At 42.2% G+C, this 18,272-nt stretch overlaps 2 protein-coding genes across 5 annotated transcripts in view; both read left to right on the top strand.

The window, feature by feature from the left end:
- Positions 1–829: 829 nt before the first annotated feature.
- On the top strand, positions 830–15,830 carry xylt2 (xylosyltransferase II). Of its 2 annotated transcripts, none has more exons than XM_027006606.2 (11): positions 830–984; positions 6,233–6,749; positions 7,057–7,232; positions 8,731–8,933; positions 9,703–9,783; positions 10,206–10,422; positions 10,822–10,998; positions 11,500–11,756; positions 12,164–12,359; positions 12,714–13,047; positions 13,410–15,830. In XM_027006606.2, exons 1-11 carry the CDS (start codon positions 853–855, stop codon positions 13,730–13,732), a joined length of 2,613 nt encoding a protein of 870 aa, XP_026862407.2. In that variant the 5' UTR covers positions 830–852; the 3' UTR covers positions 13,733–15,830. The 2 variants fall into 2 exon arrangements, with proteins under 2 accessions (XP_026862407.2, XP_026862409.2); XM_027006608.2 differs by having other exon boundaries at positions 6,236–6,749.
- Positions 15,831–17,208: 1,378 nt separating this feature from the next.
- LOC113575187 (ras-related protein Rab-37) overlaps positions 17,209–18,272 on the top strand; it is a 28,859-nt gene continuing 27,795 nt past the window's right edge. For all 3 annotated transcript variants that reach the window (XM_027006544.2, XM_035530395.1, XM_035530396.1), the window contains exon 1: positions 17,209–17,486. In XM_027006544.2, the coding sequence (XP_026862345.1) occupies positions 17,334–17,486 (153 nt within the window). In that variant the 5' untranslated portion in view covers positions 17,209–17,333. The remainder of the gene's footprint in view (positions 17,487–18,272) is intronic.

Raw genomic sequence — 18,272 nt, forward strand, 5'->3', positions numbered from 1 at the left:
TAGACACTGATTTTAATAGATGTTTTAAATGCGGAAAGTATTGTTTTATGAATGCATTGTGTCAGCTGTAGCCTCATAAAAAATAATATCGTGGTAAATATCACGTAGGTTAACGTAAAACGGTTTCCTAGTATAGTATAATTATAATTTTTATCATATTGCCCAACACTGATTCCAAACCTCTTATTCAACAAAACAGCAACACTAATCTGTGAGAAGGTCGCACGTTTTCTCTAACATATGTGAGATATTCTGCTCCATTAGGATACATGATCACTGGTGACCTCATTACGGAGTGTATGAACATACATGGAGGAGACTGCATACCCCATTACCCCACACGGCAGAACTATAATTCAGTCTGGTAAACCACCTCCGCTAAGCCTTATGGTGTACATCTGAAAACTAGCATTCTAAAAAGTGAATCTCAGTTCCCACGAGGATCGAAAAAAAAATTAAAGTTCAAAATATAAACCATTGGCGGCTGTCATTTTTCCTATTTTAGAATATAGCGAAAGTATAGCGAATATGTGGGGAAAAAAAGACCAAAAGATGGCCAAACTAGAAAACTATTGAATCCAGTTTAAGCGATGATGTTAAAGAAATGATCAAACTACAGTTTTGTTTTTTGTTTTGGTTGACATAGATCTATTTGTTACTAGACGTAGGTGTCACTCAATAAAAACAGGATTGACAATCGTAGTAGAGGAGATTTACACCACCATCACTCAATAGAATCGTTTGGATTACACAGGTGCTTGATTCCACACACGATTCTTCTAACTGAATCTTATAACCGAGTCATTCGCACAAAACGATTCACTGCTAAATGTGTATCACGGGGTGGGAAAAATGGTGGCAAGTACCCGTGTACAGAAGCTCCTCCGACGATACAAACTTGCAATCGCTGCCGCTCTGACAATTCTTTTGATCCAAGGGTTGGTAGTATGGAGTCTAAGGAGTCTCGAGGAAGGAGAGGCAGAGGTAAGGATTTTTTATTGACTTAGCTAGCTAGCGGTTGTTATCTAAATCAGATACAAAGCTGCTACTCATAGCTAGCGTGTATTGAGACAGTTTTGATTTGAACTAGCATCTTAGCTAGCTAGCTAACTTAGCTAGGAAAACAAGGCGACACTTCTGAATAATCTGTTTCAGCAGTAGTGCTGAGGCAGACTTGGCATTGTAACGTTAGCTAGCTGGCTATATTTGTTACAATATTCTGTCGACACAACAGATATTAAGGTAACGTTATACTAACTGGTTAACTGTCGATACACAAACATTTGGCGATAAATGCAGATGTAAAACAAACAAAGCTATTGGGTTGCCCCGCGTTGGATTTTAAATACCGGGGCTTAATCCCTGGTCTTTAATAACTTGTCCATTTGATTTATTTTTTCAAGTTAAGATGCGGATATTTATTTGATTTGCCCGGGATTGATCAGTGTTTATGGAGTACAGTGTAATACTTGATTAACAGTGTAACGTGGCTGTGAAAAAGCAGAAGTTAGTTATCCGACTAAACGAAAACGTGAATGAAACTAAACGAATTCTGCCACTGGCTGCCTCATTGTTTCTACGGAAAAACTTACAAAAACTAGGTAGTCGATAGTGCCACCTTGAATTACACCATGTAACGACGAGTATAAGGAATGTGCTGTGGTGTCTGCTTGTAGCTCTCCCGATATAGCCAGTATAATCGCCGTCCCTGCGGCACAACGAGGTCATAGAGTATTTAATTTTGTTTCTGATCTTGTAATTATTTACTTCACAGTTGTATTGTATTATTTTTGGAAAACATTGACACGGATGTAGAGGAAATGTAAGTCAGAATAAACGTCTGATGTGTTTCAGATTACCGACAACACATCGCATCCTTGCAATTTTAGATGGATTTTGAGACTATAATCTCCCTTCCTGAACCTCAATCTTTTTCCAGATTCCATGCTTAGGAGGTGTGTCTTTTGTTGCAGAAACAGGTTTGCTGTGATATTGGGATGTGTGTCTTAAAGTGAAGTGCTAGAAGTCTGTGTCTTGATAGTTGCGTCTGAGTAATGATATGGTGATCTCCAAGTAAACAGACAGTGTACATTTTACTGGAGCAGTGTAATGTATATGGAATAAATATGCTATGCTTTTCTAGGCCAATCAAGGAATGCCTTAGCAAAAAAAGACTAACATTGCTAAATTATTGTTAAAGGCAGGTAGGGCACAGAAAGCTTTACACAGATGAGCTCATGTTAACTAGTCCCCCCAGGATTCACCATTGATGAAATACTGCTCTAAGATGATTGGAAGACACCTGAGCTTGTTTTGTCCCTTCTGAACTGGAGCAGCTTGCATCCTTCCTGAAAAGTTTTCCAGAAGCTCCACTCATAATGAGCCCTCCTGGGGAGCTCTATCTCTCCTCTCTCTCACTCTCTCTAAATAGCAGTCTCAGAATGGTGACTACAGGTAAGGGCTTGTTGGATGCCCTAAGAAAAATGGTATTGCAGATTCAGCTCTCTCTTTCTCTCTCTCTCACACACACACACACACATTGTTGCAGTGTTCTCATATTCCTTGAGGAACAGAAGAAGCAAGCCCCTCTTCCCATTGTGAGATATTCTGCTGTTCCCAGCAAGTTGTGGTCCGGATACAGACCCTTGTCCGTGAACTGGAAATGTGATGTGTCATCCGGGGGAGTCGCATTCTTGGGGCTACTGCCATGACCACTGTCGTCCTACACCAAGGCAGGAGGCTGTTGCAGATTGTATTGACCCTGACAGGCCTTTAAGGCCAAGGGCCTGGGAGGCAGAGGACTTTATCATATGCTAGCAATTGCACAAGAGGCACAAGCGTAGTGCTCTGTGGTTCATGGGTAAGCAGGACCTCTCTCCGGGCAGAAATGCACAGCATGACAGAGAGGTGATGAAAGAGGCCATTGATTCCAAGGCTCCTGCTCTCCAGAAAGGCAGAGGGCATGAATTACAACTCAGTGCTGTGGTGTCAGCGTGCCTCTTATTACTTGTATGCTTTAAGATGCACCCGTTGAAAGGAAACGTTGTGTGTCTTAACTGAAATCGTCACTTTTCAGATCTGCTGAAATGCAGGAAATGCAGGTTCCTGTTCCATTAGCCATCTGTTTTAAAGATTTACTGTTTCTGTGCAACTAGAGGATGCTGCTACTGTTTGTGGAGCTGTTGTCTGAGGTCCTCTGTGAAATTCCTTTGTGCTGCTCAAACATTTAGTGTCTGAAGAAGAGCACCGACTTCCAGCTAGGCAGCCTCTTTCAGGCGGTGTTGGTATTTCTGAGTGGGTGTGGGATGCACAACTTGACACATCAAGGACAGGCTCTCTATACCCTCTCTTCACTGCCTCTGCTGGGTAAATTTAGTATAAGTTTGTGGGCGAAAGACTCAGCTTAGTGGAAGCTGCATAACGCTTGCGTTTCTGATGAGAGGAGCCCAGTGGTTTGTGGCGTCTGACATTGGTCTGGGCGTGTGGGTTCTGGCTCACATCCCCTCCTCCCACAATCCTCTGCTGTGTTTGGGCCAGTGGCTTGTAGCAACGGTCCAGACTGGGCTGTCCTGTCTTGCTGCAGCAGGAAGTGGTGGGGCATGTTTATGTTCTTTTTCTCTCTCTCCCTGCATACTCGGAGACTCACATCAGCTTGCCTGCCTGTGCTGTTGGGGGAAGTGTTCATTGTGCACCACTGCAGGATGAGGTGTTTTTCGAAAAAGTCATTTTTTTCTGGTATCTTTAGCTATTTTTTTAAAATTTGGTTTGACATTCCATGTAGGCTGTCTGGCAATCTGAGAGCACTGATTTGCTGCTCTCAGCCTGCAGCTGACGTGCTATCACAGAGGTCTATAAAGTCTCCCAAGTGTGAATACCAGTTAAAATAAGGCTGCTTGACATGTATAGCTACACATGGTGCATGAGCAGAGTATGAGTGTGGCCTCATTCATTAAGATTAGCTTCATTAAGGTGCCTTTGATCAAATTATGGTAATGAGGCTAACAGGCAGTAAAATCTATTGTTACTAGATGGGGTAGCTTGAATTTACCATCCAGCTTTGCTGCAAGAGCAGATGTTCCTTCATGCACATGGACAAATGGTAGGCCCAATTTCTAATACTGCCTCGAAGTATTTGCTGTTTCATGCTCAAGATGTTTCGTGTCCAAGCTGTTTGGACAGTGTAGGTGTACCCTTTAATTACTTCCTCAACAAAATTGAAGAAGTTATGTTTGTTGGGCCTAGCTGGTATGTAGCGTTTTACTTGTGCTAGGCTACTTCTTACCACAACCTGAGCAAGTAACCTATAAGCCAGTACACATATAAGTAGAGTCTTCTAGATATGTTAGTTCAAGATAATAGTCAAAAAGTTTATTTGAGGCTATCAGGTCTGATTTGGTCTTGACCTGATTATCGTTTTTTTTTATTGAAGTAGCAGTTGACTTGTATGTAGCATCAGTATTCAACGGCAGAGCTAAAATGCTCTCTTTGCTGTCTGAACACATTAAGAAAAACAATGCTTGTGTGTAAGGCATGTGTAATTCTTATTTGTCTCGGAGACGGTTGTTCTCTATGGCAGCAGGCGCAAACAGAGGTGTGAGTGATGAGGAGAATAGTGCCTAGTGCAGACTGTAAGTGCTGTCTTTGCCTGCTCTTTTCTTACCATTTTTTCATTTGGTCAGAGTAACACAGAACAATCTTAAACCATGTTACAGAAAGAGTTCACTAGTGTGCCCTTTTCATCTATTAAAAGGCATATTGCAATTGCAATATATAGTAGTGTGGTTGCAATATGGACAGTATGCAGTGATGTCCCTCAGTCCCTGAGTGGCAAAACATACCAACATAGCTGCATTTATTAGGTTAAAACCAGGAATGAAACAAGCGCTGAATATTGAACATTAATATTTGGCCAGGAATAAGGTTGCCTGACATTTATATATACCTGATTTTGACACCAGGGAATTACACTAAGCAAAGCCTGAAGGCATACTAAAGCCATATCTAACGCTTGGTCATACTTCAAGGCAGGATTTGTTGGTGAAATTAAAGTGAGGAGGACACCAGTGGCTAGTCTGTTTGCATGTGAATGACAGATTTGTAGCTACAAATATTTGTATTTTATTATAACCTTTGTTTGGAAAACAGTAAGGTAGCTAGGCATACTTTGTTCGTAGCCACTCAGTAATGTTATATATTCTTGCAGGTAAAACATCCTCTCCTCCAATGTTACCATTTAATCTGACATAAAATATCAATTCTTGTGGTCATCATGATCTTTAATGTTTTGCTGTTCCAAGTATAACCTCCAAATCTACAATTCTGTCTGTCTGAACTCGGTTTGTCTTGGCACTAAGTTCTTTGCTCTATATTTCATCGGTCTGTAAAGCGATAGCTTAATCTATTTGTATAGTCAATTGCACAACAGCTCTTTCTCATGTTGGATATTTTTGTCTTTTCGCAGTATTCACACTGAACAGTAATGCTGTCATTCAGTGGGTGTAATTGCAGTGACTCCCACCAATTGTGATGTCACATGCATACTTTTTTAGTATTCTTTGGTCCAAAACTTGCAGTCCTGGTACAAACTGGTGGTAGGATATAGGGGCCTGAGTCAGGAGACACGGTTCTGAATAATGTGGGTAGCATTGCTGGGGTTACTTAAGAGGATGCTTGTAAGACCACTCTGGTGTCTTATCTTACTGGGCAGTGTGCCAGCCTTCAAGGCCTATAGCTCTTCTTGCCTTCTTCTGTTTACAGTATCTGGCAGCCCATTGAGCTCTCTCTCTTGCACACTTATTGATCAATGGCTTTTCAGTCTGATTCCTTGTAAAGATATGTGCAAGTCTGTACATAGTGGATACCATGATTTTATCAGATTTATTTTTAAATCATGTTTGTTTTTTCTGCTGAGTGGGGCTTTATTCAGTCAGCTTAATTAAAACTGTGTTCTCATTAAATTACCCCAGTTGCCTGTGGATCTACTTAAATTCTTTCCAAAAGAGATAGTAGCTCTGTTAAAAATAGTTCTGATGTTAACAAAAAAACACAAAACGCAAGAAACGAGATGATGTAAGCATGTCTCTGGAGCTGCCCACCACATCAGAACTGCATTCTTCCCCTGGTCTGAATCATCAGTTAGCTTTGTTAAAAAACAATCCCAGCTATCTTGTTGAGATCATGTTTTCTGTCTCTCTCTCATCTGCTATTACACTTGTCCTCTCTTTCCTGTCAGCAGAAGCATCGGCGCTCTAAGCTGCCCGACCACAACAACCAGGACCTGAAGCAAGACCCTGAGGTGTGGGAGAGACAGAATGCCTTGTCTGGTGGCTACCACGGCCAGTTGAGGCGGGGCTTGGAGCGTGCTGCTGTCACTCGGGCCCTCAAGAGGTCGGGCCGGCGCCGAGCCAAGCCCCCCTTGATTGACAAGAGTCTGGCAGGACAGGGCATAGCAGCAGATGGCGCTGCCCCCTACGACCCTTCTAGCAGCCGTAACTTCACCGAAGTGCGGCAGGGGGACGGGTCCAAGGTCCCATTGGGTGCACCAGGAGAGCCAGGGAGTGTGGAGGGGGCTCCACAGGCCCCCAGCAATGACTTTGTGCCCAAATGTGAGATCTCGGGGAAGGACGCCCTGTCTGCTCTGCACCGTGCCAGCTCGAGGCAGTGCCGTCAGGAGATTGCCAACATTGTGTGCCAGCACCAAGCTGGAGAGCTGATGCCCCAGGCTCTGCCCCAATTCTGCCCACAGCATGGTAGGAACAATAGCTAACTATGATGGAAATGGCTGTAGTTGTATGGCACATTTAATGGGAATGGTAAGATGCAGACCTCGCATCAGCATGAAGAATCCTCACAATCAAACCACATCACTCTCTTGTGTGTGTGTGTGTGTGTGTGTGTGTGTGTGTGTGCATTCACACATGTATGTGCACAAATCCAGACTTTCATAAATAACATTCAACTAAACTGTCAGGTTTCAAAAACCTCATGCATTTCTTGGACATTACTTCCATGAATAATGTTAATGTACTGTTTTCTCTCCTTTCTGGTGTCTGGCAGTCCTGTCCAGCGCAGCCCAGCAAGCTGACATCACAGACAAAGATCTGTCTAAGGTGGAGAACCCAGTGAGGGTGGCCTTCGTGCTGATGGTCCATGGCCGGGCCATCCGGCAGCTCAAGCGGCTCCTCAAGGCCATCTATCACAAAGAGCATTTCTACTACATCCACGTGGATAAGGTAGGCTCCTGGACCTTTCCCACTGGGGGTTGGCTGGATTTTGAAGGTCCTGGAAGACTGGAACTCTACTGGGGGTAGATGATCAACCTGATTAAAAGTGGCTGCTCAAAAGATTAACGACCTCTGAGATGTCTCTGTAGATGTCGATTAGTGATTAATAGGTCAGTGACACCACTCAAAATGTGTCCTCCAGAAGCTGTCCTTGAAAGAATGTGTGGTTCTTCTGGATTTGAATGAAAGGTTACTATATAGCTTTCGAGAAAATTAGTGGTTTCTCAGCCTGTAAAACAGATGTGCACTGAAGGCTGGGTGTAGTCAGAATGTGGTCCAGGCTACATAATATAGGGTAGTATATTTTTTTGGGCTTTGATATATTTTGGTGTACCACCTGCTTTGTTACCACCTCCTTTGATCCATTCTTCAGTTTCCAGGGTATCTTCTTATCAATGTTTTTAATAATAACTTGCCAGAGCTTGGTTGATTTCTTGACAATAAATCATTGTCGTTCTGCAAAGGTATAGGAAAAAAAAATGAAATTAAAGAGTTCTTATGTTTTTAGTTTGAGTCTGAGGGCCAACCAGTCCTCTTTCTCTGTGTGTAGTTCTCACAGTCACATGTGACTTGGCACTGCGTAGACAGGACTGTCTTGCAGAGGGTTGTGATAGTCAGCAGAGGGGTCTTGTAGCAATGTGGAAACTTTTATTTTGTGATAATGGCAAGCTGGCTGTACATCATCCTACTTACTACATGGCTGCTTTCTGAAGAAATTATTCATTTTTGATACAACATATTGAACAGTAGTCCAGTGGAGGTACAGAGCACTGTAGAGAACCATGTAGTAAACACACAATAACCTATCACATGTTAATGCTGAATTCAGCATTTCTTTGAATGCATCAGAACTAGAGGCCTACAGCAAGAGTAACCAGTTAAAACCGAACATTTGCATTTATTGTAAAGTGAGACAGGGTAAAATAAACTTTCTTTGCAGTGGTAATATTAGTGGGCTTCACTGAGTAACAGCAGTGGTATTATATATCGGTGCAAAACTGAAGCAGGACCCAATGTTTCCTTATATAGATTGAGTACAATGTTATTCAGTAATAACAGCTCTTTTAAAAAATAATGCGATTGACAAATAGAAAGACTATTCCACAGAGCCATGTAATAATTATTCAGAATTAGAGATAGCATTCAAGAGGCTATCATGGCACATGCAATAAGCTATTTCTGTTTCAGTCTACACAGCTTCTAACTCAGTCAGATCATTGTTATTATGCAATTATCTAAAAGGCACTGGAAATTTGATTGTGTTCAGAAAGCATTAATAGGTCATTGTGGACTAGGTTGATTCATGCATTTGAACAGTGCTGAATGGGCAGAGGCAGTGTGAGGTACCACTTCAGAAAGAGCAGTGGAGCTGGTGTCTGCCATCAGCACTGACGCCTGTGGTGCACCAGCCCACCTCACTCACCTTCAGGTCTATACCCCCTTACAGCGCTCCGGCTACCTTCATCGCCAAGTCCTGCAAATAGCTGAGTTGTATCCCAACGTGAGGGCCACACCCTGGCGCATGGTCACTATCTGGGGCGGGGCCAGCTTGCTAAAGGCCTACCTACGCAGCATGCAGGACCTGCTCTCAATGATCGACTGGAAGTGGGACTTTTTCATCAACCTCAGTGCCACCGACTTCCCTACCAGGTCAGCCTGACACACAGCAAATCACAGACTGCATCTACTGAAGACTTTGCTCAAATGTGTTGAGATTTATACTGGATAATATGAAGGCTAATGTATATTCTTAAACGAAAGTGCTGAGGGTAAATTGATGGGTGTGTGTAAAGAAGAAATTGAGGATTATACTGCCATTTTATGATGATCAGTAATAAACTAGTAGCAGTAGACATATATACAGTCAAATATAATAATTCAAACACTCCATAATGGCGTGTAATTACTACCATATCATTACGTAAAACAACATTAAAGGGACTTTTTAACATATTTAAATATCCTTTACTTTCTGCTCTGGAATTCAGAGTTATTTTGTTCACTAGGCTTAGTCCTAGTCAGACTTGAGCGTGAATAGGAAAGGCATGGAGCTTGGGGGTTGAAGGTCTTAGCTGTAAGATGCCCACTGTGAATGCTGGCTTTGTGCTGGTGTGCAGTGAGGCAGCCACTTCTCTCCCTTCTGTCTCCATCACATCAGGAAAGTTTTCTTTCCCCCCTAAACAACAGAGCTGTTCTTGGGTGATTTATTATCCACACCGCAAACTGTGCTGGGTTCCTCATTTAAAAAATAAAATAAAATAAAATAAAAAATTTAAAAAAGGTAAATTGACATTCTAGACATTATATTTCAAAGTACACAGAGGCGTGGAGGACCACCAAATCCTGTCAGAAGTGGCTAATTCTATTTAAAGGAAGTCAGCTTTTTTATTCCCTCTCTCCTGCTATCTCCCTGAAACAGGACCAACGATGAACTGGTGGCTTTTCTCTCGCAGAACCGTGACAAGAACTTCCTGAAATCTCATGGCCGAGAGAATGCCAGGTTGCATGTTCGCCATCTTTTTGACTTTCCTTTCCCTGACTCATTGACATGCAAATCCACAAATACCTACTTTGTATTTACTGCTGACTGTGTGCTCAGTGTCTCAGCCTCTGTGAAAGCACTGCTACACTTGTATAAAGATTCTGATACTGTTTTACTTTATCTTATGTAAAACTGCATAAAGAATATTGTTAATATTTAGTGAGTTTGCTAAATGTGAAACACAATAGTCATAGGCTTTGAAGCCTGATTTGATTAATCAGCAAAATTGTAATTCATTTAAGACATCGAATTTATAGGTATGTGTTATTACCAGTGTTAAGTATAATGGCGAGACTAACTTAATTGTTACGTAACCTGAATGTGATTTGGAATAATGTTGATTTAGAGTGACTTTAATCATCTTGTCTGGCACATTTCAGGTTTATTAAGAAGCAGGGCCTGGACCGGCTCTTTCATGAGTGTGATAACCACATGTGGCGTCTAGGGGAGCGGGCCATCCCCGATGGCCTGGAGGTGTCGGGCGGCTCGGACTGGTTTGCTCTGACTCGCCGCTTTGTGGAGTACGTGGTGGGCTCCCAGGACAAGCTGGTGATGGGGCTGAAGCAGTTCTATGCCTATGCACTGCTCCCTGCCGAGGTGCATGACACTACTGTTCTCTAGTTCCATTGGCTTAAACGCTCAGGCTGCAGCCTATATTTATGTTGATTTCGATGGTTTGATTGCATGCTGAAGTGGGGTTGGTCATTCCATTACACTGTGTATCAGCTCATTTGTCCTATCTCAGACTGTACAAAATTAATATCCATGTGCATTTCTACGTATGGTTTTGGTAATGTATGTGTTAAAAAAGTCATAGTGCTCAGCAGTTTTTGTTTTTTGTTTTGTTTTTTTGTTTTGTTTTGTTTTTTGTTGTTGTTTTTATTTTTATTTTTTTTAAAATTATTATTATTTTATTTTTTTTAATCAGAAATTGGAAATTTTTCCCAAATCAGAAACCCTCCCTAACAGCTCTCCTGTCTTTGCTCTGCTTGGCAGTCTTTCTTTCACACAGTACTGGGCAACAGCCACATGTGCAACACACTAGTGGACAACAATCTGCGTGTAACCAACTGGAACCGGAAGCTGGGCTGTAAGTGCCAGTACAAGCACATCGTGGACTGGTGCGGCTGCTCACCCAATGACTTCAAACCCTCCGACCTCATCCGAATTCAGGTCGGGGAAGAGTCCTAGACCCTGCTTGCATTCACTTGGTTGAAATTCTTGGGCTGGTTTCTGATAACAGCTGAATTTCCATTGGTTAAGATACATTTGCTAAGTACTTGAATATAGAGTGCCTGTTTGTGAGATTGCTCCAGTGATGAATATTGAGGATGTGTATAATGGCATTTAATGGTTAGATACTCCTATGAAACAAGGGCATTCACAGGTTTGAACACACTTAATTGAATGTGTGGTGATCAAAATCTTCATTTTGATCTAAAGGCTTGAACATACATTTGTTTCTGAGGATAGTGAAATGGTAAAGTTGATTCCTGGGAATAAATTTAAATATAGCTAGTTTTAACATTCTTGTGGTCCCTGTTTTTTATTGTGGTTTTTTAAATTTTGATTTTATTTTTAAGGGCGTTTAGAGTAGTTGTGTCCAGGCTGCTGACTGGTACTGTATATAAGGTTCTGTTATGTGTTCATGATCACTTTCATGCCCCACAACAGCAGCTGACTCGTCCCACCTTCTTCGCCCGCAAGTTCGAGTCAACTGTGAACCAAGAGGCCATTGACATCCTGGACACCCACCTGTATGGGCAGCACCCCCCAGGCACGGTGGCCCTCAAGGCCTACTGGGAGAGCCTGTTTGAGCGGGAGGACAGAGTGAGCATGCTCAGTGACGTGGCCCTCACTGCTTACTCCTCCTTCTTCAGGCTGGGTCTGCATGCTCAACGCACAGCCCACGCCAACAGCAACACCTGCAGGTGAGCCTCCAGGATGCGGTGCAGCACTCCAGGAGTGGAGTAGCAGGAGCCTCTGTGTGCTGCTGTTTTGTTTCATTAACAGGGCCACGAGGAGAGAATCTTGGAGAACTATGCACGTGTATGTGATTTTTATTAGGTTTTCAAGTTGTTCAATGACTCACAGGACTAACTCTTTCTAATCTCTGTTGGAAAAGTACGTGTGAACTTGCGTCATCTAGTTTTCACACCAAATTTTGTCGAGGTTGAGTCAGTAGTAGTCATCTGTTGTGAGTCATGGAATGCAGAAAATTATGTATTGACTATTTGTTGCTGGGGTTTTGTGTTCTGCCAGTTTCAGAGTTCCCGACTGGGTTTCATCTTCCAAAAACTTTATGGTGGTGCTTTAACATTGCTGCATTTTCCCACAGGTTTGAACCCGTTGGCTACCCTGTGTCTGTGCATCTCTATTTCTATGACGACCGTTTCCAGGGTTACCTGGTAAGGCAGGAGGTTCAGAGCGTGACGTCTAGGGGAAGAGAAATGCTGGAGGTGTGGGCTGTTCCTCAGGCCACACTACAGCTAGAAGGAAACCTACGTGAGTTCGAGAGGCTGAAGAACCTGGAGGTAAGAGTGGACAGCTGAGTGCTCTGGGATGTGCAGAGGTCATAGTTGCGGGCTGCTTGCCGTTGGCTAGAATGTTGTTGTCAAGAGGGTTCACGGGTGGTATTTTGGGGGTGAAATGTTCATGTGCAGAGCCAGAAGGACAGAGTTTATACTTTGCACGTTAATGGAGTAATTCACCCAGAAAGATGATGAGTTGTAATGAAGAGCTAGTGAGGACTAGTTAGCATGATTTATTTGTGTGAATAGATCTGGCACCTGCTGGTTTTGTTAATAGTTAGCATTTTTGGGTGAAGTATTGCTTTTAAGGATGTGAAGTGTAAAGTGAAGCATGCTTTGGACCTTATCATCCACCAGGTTGGAACTGACTGGGATCCCAAGGAGAGAATCTTCCGGAATTTTGGCAGTGTGATGGGTCCTCTAGATGAGCCTGTGGCGGTGCAGAAGTGGGCTCGTGGCCCCAACCTCACATGCACCATAGTGTGGATTGACCCTGCACAGGTGGTGGCAGCCTCGTATGACATCAGCGTGGACGTCGAGGCAGAGTTCACCCAGTACAAGCCACCACTGCAGCGCCCTCTCAGGCCTGGAGTATGGACAGTCCGTGTGCTGAGGCTGTGGGAGCGGGTGGCAGAAGCTCGCTTTCTGGTTATGCCTCTGGCCTTTAAAGGACGGGAGCCTCTTCGCAAAGGTGAGAGGGCTCTATTTAAAGGGGTACTTGAATCAGCTGGTAAATTAATGCTAATGTCAGTTGGTATTACATTGCCAAATAGCATAGTATCATCTTTGCTTAACATGTTATTAGTATTTATTTAATGGCAGTAGTGATTGCTCTGACATTTGTGCTCACATTGGTAAATGAGGTAGTGAGATTACAGAATGTATAAACGTGACATTACGCCAGTCTTTAAAGGTTGAGGAGTCACTGCAATAATTAGTTTGTCCATATAAATGTTCTGCTGCTGAATAAGAGGATTTTGTAATGGTTAGGATGTTTTTAATCTCATTTCTAATAGCCTATATTTCCCTCGTTTTTGTCTGATGTCTTTTTAGAGGACCACGGCTGGCTGCATGCAGGTCCTCCTGGAAACCTGTACTTGGAGCAAAGCTTCCAGCAGCTGGCACAAGTGCTAAAGTTGCCCTCCATGGAGCACCCCCTGGAGGAAGCCCAGAAGAAGGCCTCTCTGGTGGGCAAGGATCTGGAGGCCTGGGTGGACAGCTTGGTGGGGGCCTTCTGGGTGACTGGAGATGTATGTTCCACCCAGACTTCCCAATGCCCCACGGTAGCCCAGTGTGCCAAGGCCACCTGGAGCTCATTGTCACCAGACCCCAAATCAGAACTGGGACCAGTCAAAAGCAACGGCCGCATCAGGTAGCCCCGATAGTTGGGACAACTGACAGGGAGGACATGATACCGAAATGCAGGATAGAGTGACACTAAAAATGGTCCCTGTGTGTGATGTTTACGGGATAGTCTCTCCGATTGTCCCACTGCTAGAGGTACCACAGGGGTGTGATTGAGACACCTTCTGTTGAGAGTATATGATGTGTGTCAGGAAGAATCTGCAAGAGGAGTTACTGACATTTGCACATGAGGACAGTCTTGATTATTTTTTTAATGTCCATTAATGTGTCATTGCTCAGATGTCATGCAAACATTACAAGGTTTTGTGGTCTGTCTACATACAGTCATTTTTGACTGGATTGATTATTCATAATGATGGGACGATGACCCTTCATGTCAGTACTTTTTAATGTTTTATTTGCAAGATCAACAAGAACAACAGTGCACATTTTCTTTTTCTGTGAATAAGCTTAGCCAAATTCTTATTTGAAGCTCTACTACCTGTTGAAGGCGAGTGGTTGGAGTTCTCGGGCCTGTATACCTTATGCTTATTTTGAAGCATTACTATCAGTACTTCAGAAGCAGATCAATGAAGTGCACTTTACTGTAAGTCAAAGGTCTTCTCTGTACTAATACTGAGATGCAGAAAGGTGGAGCTTTTGAAGCCACTGGAGGTCAGTTTATCACTGGCTCCTTTCAATCATATTTCAAATGCTGCTTACCCAGTCACAGTGTCACCATCATGTGGACTCATTATGTGCAATGTACAAACTAAATGAAATGGACAAATGGCTCTAATAACATCTGTCCATCAGGAGAGAGGATTTGAAGATTGTGAGGGTTAGGACTTTGTGACTTTTGTAATGCTGTGATTGCCTTTCATGCTCATTTTGAATGGCTTCAGTGAAAACTTTGCCATATAGATGTTTACCACTTCATTGACCATTACTGCAAATGCGAGCAGGGAAATCCTACAGTATGGACTGCACAATTTGAAAATGCTTTGTCTGACCCTTGTGAGGATCAATGGAAACGGTCTTCTTACTGTCTTATGGCTGTATGCCTGCCACAATAGAAGAATTTCTTACTAATTCCTGATCTTTGGTCATTGGTCATTCATTGCTCACTCGTAGTTCTTTAGGCTCAAGCTGTTGGGGGCCATCATGAGTGTGATTTAGGAGGCACCCAAGCCCCTTGGTACTCACTGAGTTTACTGAATTGCAATAGAAAGTCCCTTAGGAATATTGTTTATTCTTGTTGTAAATGCTAACAGTTGTCCTCTGAATCTAGTCTTAATTACATTCATATAATTTTCCATTTCAGTGTAGTACTGCAAAGAAATGCAGGATAAATGTGGTTAGCTAAACATATCACCACTGAAATATGTTGTCATCTATTTGTCACTTTCTGTGGTATGTTATCTGTATCGTGAGTAGTGTTGGTTTGTTTTTTTTGTTTTTGTTTTTTGTTTATCAGTCTTTCCTTCTGGCTTTGAGGATATTTAACTGAGATATGGTGGAAAAAAACATCGGGCAATGTATATGGGCTGTCTTTGCACAGCCAATTAGTTACTCCTCTTCCATTGTAGCTTGGTAGTGTTTTCTAAAGTCATGTTTCAGAATTGCAGTGACCATGAAAATCATCATTTAAATGTGTAACTTTTTTTTGCAGCTGTGTCCCAGTGAATTTAAGTGACCTTTTTGTATTCTCTCTCCTGCTTCAGAGAAGCCCATGGTTTTTGAAAAAGACATGTATAGTGGTGCATTGTGAGAATGAATGAATGAATGATTTTTCTATTTATAGTCCTCTTTAGCGAGGAAAGTCATGTTTTCACACATGTGGAGAACGCTGCTTTAGTCCGTAGTCTGTCACCACTCCTGCGCTGTCTTTCTTTCTTGCTCTCCTGTGAAATGGTACCTGGAGCAGAGGTTCTGCTCCTAGAGTCTTGGGACATGGTAATCAACAGATGGCTTTACTTGTTGAGAAGGGTGGTGTGAAAAAGAAATGGTAAAAGGGAAGAGCAGAAATATGTCTGCTAAAGGCACAATAAATATCAAAAATAATGGTACAGTGTGATCATTTACCACAGTCACTTAATAAATTTGCTCCTATATGTTTCTTAAAATTTACATCTAGTTGAAAATGTGCACCGATTATGAGTTTTTCTTTGGTAAGTGTTGAGAATATTGTAAGGAGTTCATTCTAGGTACCACCTGTACATAACTGGAGAATGTGAATCTATGGTAATTTTATTTTTATTTTTTGTCTTGCTTAGGCCTATTCCTATAACTGTAGTTGTATGAATAGCAAAACAGATCCTATCCTAAAACTCTAAGATGCATGTCTAGATGCAGGTTATTCACACTAATAAAGCCCAGCTAATTTTGAGTTATAAGGCAACCCTTTCCCATACCACTCAAATATTTATGCTATTGAAAAGGTTTGCACCACTCAAAAACAAATGATTTGTGTAATAGATCGAAGTCTGTGGTCTGTCAGTTAAAGTGCCTATGGGGAACATGACCAAAACATAACTATAATGTATTAGTTTTGGTAAATTCTGTAAAAAGTCTAACAATTACCAATAAAGATAATTTAAGTGATAGATGCTCAGAATTAACAATGTAAATATAACCTAGAGATCTTGGCAAGATTTGATTATTGGCTCCATAATAGATATTATGAACAGATGTTCATTCACCAACGACACCATATAAAACTTTCATGATGGAAAAATCCACATTCTAAAAGACAGCAGCTTAACTTGAAGGCAGAGAACATAAGACCCTCTCAACGAGCGTTGAATTCTTCATGGTGTAAGCGCATCATATTAATCGCAACGCTTGTGTGACAAGGTACAAAAAGAAAGACAGCAAATGAAAGAAGTACCCACGGTGCACTAGGACCCAGAAGCTACTGGTTACGCCACTGGCCTCGTTCCTCTCCTACCGAAAGTGTGAGGAGCCGTTATTTTTCTACCTCCCGCAGTTTCAGTGAATAATCTGTATTACTGTTAGAATGCTCTTCAACAGATACTATTCAAAAAGTTAAGAAACAGTAATTTACTAAAAACAACTCCTACTCAAAACTCCTAAATGAGCTTTTTGTACAATGTATTATTTTAGTATTGTCAGACTTAGTTTGGGGTTATTTTAAATCATGTTTTCGACAAGTAGTTTCCATTGATCCAGTTCTGTGTCAACCTTTGTCCAAAAAACTGCCCTTAGCCACATGAAAACGATGTATGGAAGTATTGAATAATTAAGGAAAACTACGCACGCTCTGGTTGTTTGAAACCGCTGGCCAAGGTACTGAACGTTAATCTTTGAACTTTCTATGAACCCACGTTGCGGTCGACAAACACTCTACATCTTCACCCCGTGCTCTTGTGTCGGGTGGTAGTCTCTTTTGAAAATAATATAGAACCTGTGCGAACTCTCATTTCTAATTCCTGCCATGCGCATCGCTTGGAAGTGGAAAAGATAAGGAACGGGACTAACGGGGGGGCGGAGTGACATCGCTAAAGAGCAAGAACGTGCGATAGTGAGCGGAGGAGGAACAAACTTGCCACAGAGACTATCAAAGCCCGGTTAGTCACTAAAAGAAACACTTCACATGAACGACCAGAAACGATGGACTTCACCGCGGAATTTGAGACAGCAGACCATGGAGAGACACCTAATCCTGACAGTGCTTATGGGTCATCCGTTATGGACACAGACACAGAAGACAATCAGACCCACTCCACAACCCCTTTCACCTACGACGAAGACCTCACGCATAAGGTCAGTAACTGTTATGGATATATTATTTAACCAGTATACAATTTACGTGTATGTTAATATTCATATATAAGTTAATTCTGTGTAATTTAAGTCTAATTTAAGTTTTAGCTGTTGTTAAACAAGGTTGAGAATGAACTCACAACTTCACAAACACCAACTTTCACCTTAGTAGACATATGGGAATGATCTTTTGCATCTCACCAGTAAAGAATAAATAAGGTGGTTTTAATGAATGGCTGTGTGAAGGGATTAATTTGGGATTAATCCTGTTTACCTCCATCTGCCATTTTCCACTCTCAAAGTCCTGACTGGACAGAGCCCTCACAGTAGTCAGCTGGCAGGCTCAGAACCCTGGACAGGAAATGAGGAAGCACCACTCATACACAACTTCACAGTGGTTGCCATTGTGCTGTGCCTTTTTACCAGAACAAAAAGGTGTAGTTCTACCAGGTGGAGCAGATTGCTCATATGTTCCATCTTGTGGGTTGTTTTTTTTTTTTTTTTGGTGGGGGTGGTGGTGTAACTCAGTTACCAGCCCAGATCCTACCACATAGGGGTAAGGAGCCAGCAGTGTTTAGTGCCGGCAAGTGAGAGCATCATACTGTCTTAGGAGCATTATGTTGTGCTTTTGGACGAGAACAGTGACTCATTCACTTTATTCTCAGTTAGATGCAACTTGGCGGTGGTTCAGTGACTCATGCCAGGTGAGATTTTCTTTTAGCCATGTTCACATGAAGGTGACATCTTTTTTTTTTTTTTTCAAACATACACATGCAAACAATCTCA

This window comes from Electrophorus electricus, chromosome 1, assembly GCF_013358815.1.
Source record: "Electrophorus electricus isolate fEleEle1 chromosome 1, fEleEle1.pri, whole genome shotgun sequence".
In the NCBI taxonomy this organism is placed as follows: domain Eukaryota; kingdom Metazoa; phylum Chordata; class Actinopteri; order Gymnotiformes; family Gymnotidae; genus Electrophorus; species Electrophorus electricus.